The sequence below is a fragment of the Colobus angolensis genome, unplaced genomic scaffold (assembly GCF_000951035.1).
Source record: "Colobus angolensis palliatus isolate OR3802 unplaced genomic scaffold, Cang.pa_1.0 Scaffold149, whole genome shotgun sequence".
Taxonomy (NCBI): domain Eukaryota; kingdom Metazoa; phylum Chordata; class Mammalia; order Primates; family Cercopithecidae; genus Colobus; species Colobus angolensis.
In genome coordinates this window covers 2,450,451-2,461,679 of record NW_012114588.1, presented here as the reverse complement: position 1 = coordinate 2,461,679, position 11,229 = coordinate 2,450,451, and the positions used below count along the sequence as shown (strand labels likewise).

The 11,229-nt window shown below is 47.8% G+C and overlaps 1 protein-coding gene across 2 annotated transcripts in view; it reads left to right on the top strand.

Moving 5' to 3' along the window:
• MTOR (mechanistic target of rapamycin (serine/threonine kinase)) overlaps positions 1-11,229 on the top strand; it is a 152,242-nt gene that overhangs the window by 121,158 nt on the left and 19,855 nt on the right. For both annotated transcript variants that reach the window (XM_011935809.1, XM_011935808.1), the window contains exons 37-46: positions 1,354-1,469; positions 2,915-3,032; positions 5,311-5,559; positions 6,244-6,344; positions 7,130-7,226; positions 7,614-7,712; positions 8,042-8,164; positions 8,359-8,541; positions 8,986-9,120; positions 9,327-9,501. In XM_011935809.1, coding sequence (XP_011791199.1) covers positions 1,354-1,469; positions 2,915-3,032; positions 5,311-5,559; positions 6,244-6,344; positions 7,130-7,226; positions 7,614-7,712; positions 8,042-8,164; positions 8,359-8,541; positions 8,986-9,120; positions 9,327-9,501 — 1,396 coding nt within the window. The remainder of the gene's footprint in view (positions 1-1,353; positions 1,470-2,914; positions 3,033-5,310; positions 5,560-6,243; positions 6,345-7,129; positions 7,227-7,613; positions 7,713-8,041; positions 8,165-8,358; positions 8,542-8,985; positions 9,121-9,326; positions 9,502-11,229) is intronic.

Sequence of the window (11,229 nt, the reverse complement as noted above, 5' to 3'; positions counted from 1 at the left end):
TTTTTTCTTGAGACAGTCTCACTCTGTTGCCCAGGTTGGAATGCAGTGGCATGATCTTGACTCACTGCAACCTCCGCCTCCCGGGTTCAAGTAGTTCTCCTGCCTCAGCCTCCCAAATAGCTGGGATTACAGGTGCACCCCACCACACCTGGCTAATTTTTGTATTTTTAGTAGAGACAGGTTTTGACATGTTGGCCAGGCTGGTCTGGAACTCCTGACCTCAGGTGATCCGCCGGCCTCAGCCTCCCAAAGTGCTGAGCCACTGCACCTGGCTAACATGGTTTTATTTAAAACAAACAAAAGTACCTCTTATTTGATTTACCATAAGAAGAACTATTATTTATCTGAAGTCTTGATTTTTTTCCTTCTTCTGCAGCACAGAACACATTGTCTCTTTTTCACATTCTCTCATATAATGTTTCCCTGTGTTAACACATTTAGATTTTGCCATTTTTCCATTTGAGCTTTTGAGGTTTGTACATTCTATCTCCATCCTTGAAGCCCTTTATTATTATTTTTGTTTCTCTTTGTGGGTTTTTCCCCCCTCGAGAAAAAACAAAATATTTGTTTTTCCCTTTAAAAGTGATATGGACCCTACTTATCAAGATGCTGGTTCGACTGGATGTGGCGGGCTTGTACGGTAGTCCCAGATCTGTGATTCTGTCTCTGCTCTTCCTCAGTTCAACTGTCTGTTCCTGACTCAGATGTCCTCTGCTCACGTTGTATAAAGCCTGTAGTGTAAATAGATCTAGGTGCTTTAGGGTGCTCTGGAGATTTTGCCCCTAAGTCACCCTGTTCAACCAGGTGTCTGCTGAGCTGATATCTTCTCCCTGTTCCATGTGAATGCATGAGGGTCTTCACCCCAAATCTGTGTTCTTATTTGGGTGCTATATGATTTTTAAATCTATAGTTTTTGCTCTGCTGGACTGTCCAAGGTACCCTGGTGTTGTAAACAAATACCAAAGTTTTATTAGCCTGAAACAATTCCCAAAAGCCTAATATCCCCCAGGGTAACATATTGATAGTGAAGTAAGCAGTTGTTTCAAATTACTTCATAGGAATTTTTATATGGGGTAGCCAGGCATGAAACTGCCAAGGCTTATAAAACTGGTAATTATAGTTGGCAGAGGAGAGCCAAGACTTGAGTTGAATAAGTCATGAATATTTTTGAAAAGCCCAGCCTCTCCCAGCATCATGCCCTGGTCCTCTGTCCTATGGGGTCATCATCCTGTGCTTTAGGGTATTCTCTTTGGAGAGGGGTTGACTCATGTGCCTATCAGATGAACAGTAGCTCCCTTCCTCTGAAGTTGGGCCACATGCCAAGTGGCTCTCTGTGCCTTTGTCCTGTTACAGATCGATGCCTTCCAGCACATGCAGCATTTTGTCCAGACCATGCAGCAGCAGGCCCAGCATGCCATCGCTACTGAGGACCAGCAGCATAAGCAGGAACTGCACAAGCTCATGGCCCGGTGAGGTCCCTACTGCTGGGGCAAGTCATATTCCAGCCTTGTCATCCCAGCAGCTTCTGCAGCAAGGAGGAGTTCAAGGCTTCTTGGGTGGCTGATTGCTAACATCTCTCTTTCCTTTTCCAGTAGGGATCCCAGGCAACCACCAAATCATGCTGCTCCAAAGTCTCTGCCACTTGCTTTCTTAAGTTCAGCAGCCCAAGAGCACCCATGTGCTGTTCTCTTGGCATCTGACTTTAGAGTTAGAGTCCTTGTTTTCAAATGTCAGATATGCTGCCTTTCTTTTTGGAGATGGTCTTGCTCTGTCACACAGGCTAGAGTATGGCCTTGATCTCCTGGGCTTAAGCAATCCTCCCACATCAATTTCCCAAGTAGCTACAGGCACGTGCCACCACACTGGCTAGTTTTTTGTAGAAATGAGGTCTCTACAAACAACAGGCCTGCGTTTCCCCCTACAAGTTTAATGTTGCCCAGGCTGGTCTCAAACTCCTGGGCTCCAGCCAGCCTCCCTCCACGGTCTCCCAAAGTGCTGGGATTATAGGTGTGAGCCACTGTGCCACCCTATGCTGCAGATTTGATACTTGATTCAGAGAAGTGACTTAACCTCTCTGTGCCTCAGTTATCAATATAAAAGGGACAGTAATAGTTTCTATTTCCTAGGGTGGTGTAAAGTAGTGTGAGGATTAATGCGAAGAGTACAATGTCAAGCATTTCGAGCAGCATTTGGAATATAGTAGCAGTCAGTAAATGTGGGCTAATCTCATTTCAATGAATGGAGGGGAAGGGAAAAGTAAGGGAGAAGCCATATAGCAATAAGAGAAGTAACTCTCAACAACTGTCACCCACAAAAATTGGATTTGGGGTAGATAGGTCCATGTAGACCTATCTGTACCAGGTACCTGGTTTATGCTGTCATTGAGAGACAAAGGTCAAGATGGAAAGATGATATCTTAAAATTGTATTCCAGGCCGGGTTCGGTGGCTCACGCCTGTAATCCCAGCACTTTGGGAGGCCGAGAAGGGTGGATCACAATGTCAGGAGATCGAGACCATCCTAGCTAACACGGTGAAACCACATCTCTACTAAAAATACAAAAAATTAACCGGGCGTGGTGGCGGGCACCTGTAGTCCCAGCTACTCGGGAGGCTGAGGCAGGAGAATGGCGTGCACCCGGGAGGCGGAGCTTACAGTGAGCTGAGATCATGCCACTGCATTCCAGCCTGGGCAACAAAGCAAGACTCCGTCTCAAAAAAAAAAAAAAAAATGTATTCCAAAAGCCCATCTCCTTTCTTCCATATGGCTGAAAATTTTGCTGACTCCTTCACATTGCCTCCTGAGAACAAGAGGAAATCTAGAAGGGCTTCAGTGTCCCCCTAACAATTCGTGGCCCTCTTACAAGGGCTGTTTTGAGGAGGGAGCATCATGTGGGCTTGTTTCTCTGCTTCCAGATGCTTCCTGAAACTTGGAGAGTGGCAGCTGAATCTACAGGGCATCAACGAGAGCACAATCCCCAAAGTGCTGCAGTACTACAGCGCTGCCACCGAGCACGACCGCAGCTGGTACAAGGTGATCAGAAGAAAGGCCGCCTGTGAGACCCAGCACCCTGGCTGGCTTGCTCATGTCCTCCTGTGTGCTCGTGGTTACAGCTGAGCTTCTGTGGAGCTAGGCTGATGCTGTTAATTTGCTTCTTGAGTCCCTGGAGTCTGTCAGTCACAGGCCCAGGGAGCCTGCATTTCCCCCTACAAGTTTAATTAATACAGAAAAATTATTGTGAGAAATACTTGTTACACCAATTATTAGGTGTGTGGGGTGCTGGGGATTGCTGCTGTCTTATAGATTCTGAGCTGCTTGTTTTCCTGGGAGCATCTGGACACATGGTTAATCTCTGGAGCGTCATCTTCCCTTGGGTCATCTGTTCCTGCTCAGCATTTTTCTGATTTCCATCCTTGCCTCCTCCTCAGCTAAGAACTTAACTTTCTTTATTTTTATTGGAAAGATCCAAGTAACATCCTGTTATGTTACAGGAAACTTTTGAAAGAGATAAACAGAATTAGAAAATTTATAAAAGATGTGATTGATGGAGGGGTGATTTTTGCAAGTATATATCTTTAGTGAGAACACACATGCTCATTTCTTTTTGAGAGGCTTCCTGGTAACTAGGTGTGGCAGATATCATTGATGTCTTTCCAGTATCTCCTTGGCTTGCCAATACTTTGTGAATTAATCCGTCTGAAATCTAAACTTGCATCTGAGGACTGCAGAAGCACTTATAATACGGATCTTACCTTTGTTTAGGCATGCTTCATTCTGGTTTGCATGAATGTCCAAAGCTGCATGTCCAAAGCTGGAAAATACATCCAGTAAACACTATTAGCTGGAAGCTTATTAATCAGAATTGCATTCTAACCAGAGTTACTTTTCTTCATTTAGCTTTTAGGAAGTAAGCATATCACAAGAAAAAATCTGGTTTCAGGAACTTTAGTTTTAGTTTTTAAAAGCATTTCCTAATGTGGGTCCCTTTGGTTTTATAATGTGTTCTACCATCAACGTCATGGCCCTGTGTGCATGCCAGGACTGTTTGTCTGGTTCACCTTGACCCCAGGTCATTGCCAGGCACATAGCAGATATACAAGAGACGTTCGGTGAATAAGTGAAGGTATGGAAAAACTGAAACCTGGGTCATTGTAGAATTCTTACTCACCAAGTAAAGGTTAATTGTGATCAGTCTCTTCTGCTTAGATGAGAAAACGGACACACCTGTGTTCAGGGTTTTTGGCAAGGCATACAAACGAATTTCCTGATTATTCAGAAAGTTCAGCTATTCATGGGTCACGTAGTGTCCTACTGTCACTGCAGAGTTACCGTGAGTGGAAGCAAACTCTGCCTCACACTCGCTAAACCAAGCAGTGGTACGCTATAGAGTCATTGCCGCTCAGAACCCAGAGAGAGAGGAGTCTTCCTTTATCCAAATAAGCACCAAGGATTCGTCCATCAAGATTGAGCACTGGCTCTCTGTCAGGCCATGGGGGAGGTGTGGGGGCCAGGTGGATGGCTGAGATTCTTTCTCCACCATGCTCCTGTGCCCTTCATGTCTTCCTTTGTCCACTGTCTGGTGGCCTGTCAAGACTTTGCTCCCCTGAAATATTGTGATGACTGCTGCTTGCCCCCACTTCTGCTTGCCGCTTCTGCTCTCCCCTAAATGTACACTTTATATCCAGTGCAGCTCTGCTTTCTGGGTGAAAGTGCCAGCCCCGTGCCTGCTCCAGGCATGCTTTGCTGGCCTCGCTCTCACTCCTCGCCTGCGTGTATCTCCTGCGCAGTCACATCCATGGGCTTGTTTCCCGTGAACTAATCTGTGCATCTCTGGCCTTATTCTTCCCCCTTGCCAAGTAGTCCCCACCGCTGCTCTCTTGTTTCCCTCCTTGCCCTTCTGCACCTCTCTTCCAGACCTACCCCAAATCCCTCTTCTTGACAAAGCTTTCCAAATCCCTGTCCTTGCTACTCCCGTTGCGCCTTGCAGAGTACCTAGGTCTTCAGGTTTGTGTGTGAGCTCCCCTAGGAGGCCAGGAGATCCCTTGAGGCAAGAGCTCTCTCCTGCTCCTCTTGCTGTGCCCTTCTCGCAGTGCAGTCACAACAGTACGTTATATAGTTAGTGCTCCACAAAGTGAGTGGATCATGTTGAATTTAGTAAAACAGCCATTTCTGAGTGTCTCCTTGAAGTGTTTGCTTTATGGACACAGAGAAGAGGCAGGAGCAGCTGTTCCTCAGCATTTACCTTGCACTCCTCTGAGCCCTGCTGTTGGTCACATCTCCGATGTCTGTCCTTGCCTTTCTCCCCAACCAGGCCTGGCATGCTTGGGCAGTGATGAACTTCGAAGCTGTGCTACACTACAAACATCAGAACCAAGCCCGCGACGAGAAGAAGAAACTGCGTCATGCCAGCGGGGCTAACATCACCAACACCACCACTGCCGCCACCACGGCCACTACTGCCACCACCACTGCCAGCACCGAGGGCAGCAACAGTGAGAGCGAGGCCGAGAGCACTGAGAACAGCCCCACCCCATCGCCGCTGCAGAAGAAGGTCACTGAGGTACCCTTCCCTTCTTCCTTATTAACAACCAACCAAGGTGCCAGGCTCTCTGAGAAATGGAACCGTTGTTAAGCTTAAAAGGTACCTGAGGCTGTATCTGAAGTGCCAGGTGGAGCTGGAAAATACTGCCTGTCTGCCATCCAGCACTGCCTGAGACAGGGCTTTGTGTGGATATTTGTGTTTGGGGAGCTGAGGCAGCCTCCACGCTGAAGAACAAGCTCCTTGTCAAGCTTCCCCGTGGATGAGCTCATTCTCTACGTGCTGCACCTGTGTGTGGGTGGCTGTACACAGCTGCAGGTCCACTCTGAGGATGGGGCTTGGGAGGTCCATCCTCTGCCTTTTTCTCTCCACTTCCACTTCTTCCCCTTCTCCTTGGGCCGTCAGTTCAGAATGCACCAGGGCAGCTGGCAGGCCCAGAGATCAGAGTGTTCAGAGCCTCAGCCCCACCTCCTCCCACCCATTCAGGAAGCCACTGTCAGCCCCAGATAATAACAGTTATGATACAGTTGCCATTTATTGAGTCTTTGCTATATGCCAGGTAATGATTAAAGCTTTTTCATGCATTAACCGATTTAATTGTTATAACCACCCTTTGAAGTAGGTACTATTAGTATGCTGTTACGCCCATTTTACAGATGAGAAAGCTGAGGCAAGAGTGTCACTAACACGTGTATGTTCCAACAGGATCTGTCCAAAACCCTCCTGATGTACACGGTGCCTGCCGTCCAGGGCTTCTTCCGTTCCATCTCCTTGTCACGAGGCAACAACCTCCAGGATACGCTCAGGTATCAGAGAAGGGGAGGATGCAACTCTGGCAGGCCATGTTAAAGGCAGGACATAGAAGTCACACTTTGTCCTCTTTCCCTTCCTGACCCTGATGAGGACACTCAAGATGGGGGTATGTGCCTTTTTTCTGCACTGCAGTTTGAAGAGTAACAGCTGACTGGGCCCCACCTGTGTGGGTGAAACCTACAGACAGTGAGGAGGAGAAGTGGAGCGAGAACTCTCCATGTGTGCTTTATTATGTAGGGACTATTAACCCATTTGTTAATCACAATATTTCTTTTTTTCTGACCACCCGTTGCCTGTTGAAGTCACAGTATTTCTAAAATCCCTCAGCAACTTGGAGAGGTCTAAACAAACGACCCAAATCAGTCAGTCCAGAGGGTAAAGGTGACAAGGTCCATGTCCTCCTTCATTGGAGGATCTCCAGCCAGCTGAGAGGCAGGTGTCCCTGTTGCCTCTGCCCTACAGCGACTCTTATTTATGTGCAGACTTGTGGCTCTCTCAAGGTTATCCTGGCTCGTCTGTTTGATGTCTGCGTACGTACTGTGGTGACCCCTCGGTGACCTGGGATGAAACGCTCATTTGCTCAGGGTGATTCTTGCAGTGTTCGGTCAAGAGCACTGCCACCCATCACAGACACCTGCTCCCATGGGAGAGCAAACACATTTGAGAGTCACTGGTTGGAGTCCCTGCCAGATCTCTTCTCGGGAGCCTTAAAGATTAAAAACAGACAGGCAAAAACTGGGAAACGCAATTTTCTATGACTTTCTCATTTCTTTTTCAGAGTTCTCACCTTATGGTTTGATTATGGTCACTGGCCAGATGTCAATGAGGCCTTAGTGGAGGGGGTGAAAGCCATCCAGATTGATACCTGGCTACAGGTGAGGACACTTGGTTACAGGTAAGGGTGGCCCTGATTCTCTCTTCTGGAGGGGGTGAGCCATCCAGATTGATACCTGGCTACAGGTGAGGACACTTGGTTACAGGTGAAGGTGGCTCCAAGTCTCTCTCCTGTGTGTCTCCTCATACAAGCATGCTCTGTTCAGCGTTGCAAGGCAGCATGTGTTAATACAGTGCTAAGGAAGTAGGGCTCAGTCCCAGGGTCAAGGGTCCATATTTTCTTTATTTTCTTTTAGAAACTAAAGGGAAGGGAATGAACCATTTCAGAGTGTCAACCAAAACAAGTGACGATAATTGATCTTTTCCTAGAAGAATAACTAGTTGTTTCAAGTCTCATATGCTACATACTGTGTCTTTTTGAATACCAGGTTATACCTCAGCTCATTGCAAGAATTGATACTCCCAGACCCTTGGTGGGACGTCTCATTCACCAGCTTCTCACAGACATTGGTCGGTACCACCCCCAGGTACGTGGAGACCCTGAGCAGTTTCTCTTCTAACCACTGGTTTGGTGGTCAGCCTTTCCAAAAGCTACCCTGGAGACACAAGCACAGGAACTAGGAGTCATGTGTTCCATCCTGGCCCAGGAGGGTCTGTCTAGCCAGCCATCCCAGAGGGCCCGGGAGCCTTGCTGAAAAGAAAGCGTTCCCTCCAAGATGAGTTAGCCCCTTCCTGGTAGCCTCAAGCAGATGTTAATGTCACACTCACCACTTGTTTTGTCATTCTCCTTAAAATTCACACCAGCTCTCCCCCAACCCACATTCCTTTATAGATGTTCCTTCTGTCTTTCCCTCAGGCCCTCATCTACCCCTTGACAGTGGCTTCTAAGTCTACCACGACAGCCCGGCACAACGCAGCCAACAAGATTCTGAAGAACATGTGTGAGCACAGCAACACCCTGGTCCAGCAGGCCATGATGGTGAGTTGGAGCCACTGTGGGGTTCCACAGACCCTGGTCACCTAGCTGGTGGGTGCAAGTGGGATTGTTTTTCTTCCTCACATTGGTGCTGTGCACTCCCTTTGACTGCCGGAAAGAGTACCTCCTGTGTCTCCAAAACAGACCTTTCTGAGGTTAGCTGATTCTTGGTGCTTCTCTCCTTCTCTTGGCTTCAGGTGAGTGAGGAGCTGATCCGAGTGGCCATCCTGTGGCATGAGATGTGGCACGAAGGCCTGGAAGAGGCATCTCGTTTGTACTTTGGGGAGAGGAACGTGAAAGGCATGTTTGAGGTGCTGGAGCCCTTGCATGCTATGATGGAACGGGGCCCCCAGACTCTGAAGGAGACATCCTTTAATCAGGTATGGGGTAAAAAACACGGAAGGACATAACCCTGTGGACACATTCTGCCACTAAAAAAAATGAAATGAGAAAAGTTTTTACAAAATGAAAGGACATGACCCAAGGCCTTTGTCAGACTAATAAAACAAGCTCTGATGGAGGTCACAGAGCATAAAACACCAGAAATTAGTTATAGGGACCCTCCTGAATTTTAACTGGAAAAGCCCAAGATTTCTCAAGAGGTCATCTCGTCTCTCCTCTCACCCTTCCCTGTAAGCCATGTTGCTGGTTTGGGAGCTCCAGGGTTGGAGGCCTGCACCTCTGCTCTCACTTTCTCCAGCCCCTGCCAGTGTTCTCAGTCCACAGCGGGCTCCTGAGGAATGTCTGCAGTCAGCCTGGGGATTTTGCCTCCTGGCTTGGTTGAGACTTTAACCACTTGAAAATGTACCTGCTTTCCCTCTCAGGCCTATGGTCGAGATTTAATGGAGGCCCAAGAGTGGTGCAGGAAGTACATGAAATCAGGGAATGTCAAGGACCTCACTCAAGCCTGGGACCTCTATTATCATGTGTTCCGACGAATCTCAAAGCAGCTGCCTCAGGTAGGAGCTCCTGGCAGGGTTAACTGTCATTATAGTCCTTTCTGTTTTACTGTCTATGAATGTTCTAACACTCATTCCAAAGCATCTGGTTTTACTTCTGCTTTGGGACAAGTAATTGTTATTAGCAATCCACTGAAAAATAGTTAAATTGCATTTAAATTCCTCCCTGGAGGCAGAACACTAAATCCTTTGGTAATTATTCACAGCTCACATCCTTAGAGCTGCAATATGTTTCCCCAAAACTTCTGATGTGCCGGGACCTTGAATTGGCTGTGCCAGGAACATATGACCCCAACCAGCCAATCATTCGCATTCAGTCCATAGCACCGTCTTTGCAAGTCATCACATCCAAGCAGAGGCCCCGGAAATTGACACTTATGGGTAAGGACCATTGTGCACTTCTGTCACCCGCTTCTCCCTCCTACCCTGGCTGAGACCCCTTCCCTCTTCTGAAATTACTGCTTGCCATTCCCACTACTCACCTATCATAGCTACATCTTTCCCATGCTCATTGAAAGGAAAATAGAAGACAAGCAAATTTTTTTTTTTTTTTTTTTTTTTTTTTTTTTGAGACGGAGTCTTGCTCTGTCGCCCAGGCTGGAGTGCAGTGGCCGGATCTCAGCTCACTGCAACCTCTGCCTCCCGGGTTCACTCCATTCTCCTGCCTCAGCCTCCCGAGTAGCTGGGACCACAGGCGCCGGCCACCTCGCCCGGCTAATTTTTTGTGTGTTTTTAGTGGAGACGGGGTTTCACCGTGTTAGCCAGGATGGTCTCGATCTCCTGACCTCGTGATCCGCCCGTCTCGGCCTCCCAAAGTGCTGGGATTACAGGCTTGAGCCACTGCGCCCGGCCACAAGCAAATTTCTTATTATGTCCTCAGGACTTAGTTCATTCATGTAGTTGGGCTTATGTCAAGCATGATCACACACAAAGGGAATGACAAAAGCATACAAAGGCAGAGAAGTAATAGTGGAAGGCAGGTGTTGGGGACTGATGAGGCCAGGAAGGAGGCAGCTGGGTGCAAGAGGGGAATTTGCTAGCTCCTCTGAAAAGGGGGCTTCTGGCTCTTGAATTTTTTTTTTTTTAAACCATCATAGCCTCTGTGGTAAATGATTGTGTAAAATGAACAAGTGGATTCTCACAGTGAGATTTGTTAAGCAAGTGGCCTCTGGAATTTCCCTTGGGGTAGAGTGTTACTTATGAGGGATGTTTTAGGGAGGCCTGAGTGCTGTGGTGGCACTTTGAGGCCTCTCGCTGTTTGTCTGTTTGTTTTTCAGACAGTTTTGCACTTGTTGCCCAGGCTGGAGTACAATGGCGCAGTCTTGGCTCACTACAACCTCCACCTCCCAGGTTCAAGTGAGTCTCCTGCCTCAGCCTCCTGAGTAGCTGGGATTACAGGCATGTGCCACCACGCCTGGCTAATTTTTTTATTTTTAGTAGAGTTGGGGTTTCACCATGTTGGCCAGGCTGGTCTTGAACTCCGGACCTCAAGTGATCCACCTGCCTCGGCCTCCCAAAGTGCTGGGATTACAGGTGTGAGCCACCGTGCCCGGCTGCCTCTCACTTTTTTTTTTTCCTCCCCCAAGATAGAGACTCATTCTGTTGCCCAGGCTGGAGTGAAGTGGTATGCTCTCAGCTCACTGCAACCTCCACCTCCTGAGTTCAAGCAATTCTTGTGCCTCAGCCTCCCTAATAGCTGGGATTACAGGCGCACGCCACACACTCAGCTAATTTTTATATTTTTAGTAGAGATGGGGTTTCACCACGTTGGTCAGGCTGGTCTCAAACTCCCGACCTGAGGTGATCTGCCCAGCTCGGCCTCCCAAAGTGTTAGGATTACAGGTGTGAGCCACCGCACTCGGCCTCACCTCTCGATCTTAATAATGCTAATGTTTCTTAAATGCAGTGATTATTCACCAACACCAATTAATCATGGTCCACAGGTGATTGTCTCTGCATGGGCTGTTGTCTTCTGATACCAAAATGTGGGTCAGGCTGGTTCTTGGGGTATTTAATTAAAGAAAGTTTAAGAAAGGAATTGTTTCCAGAGTTGTGAACAAAGCTAACAGAATCAACAAGGAGTGCTCATGAACAAGTACAAGTGAGAAA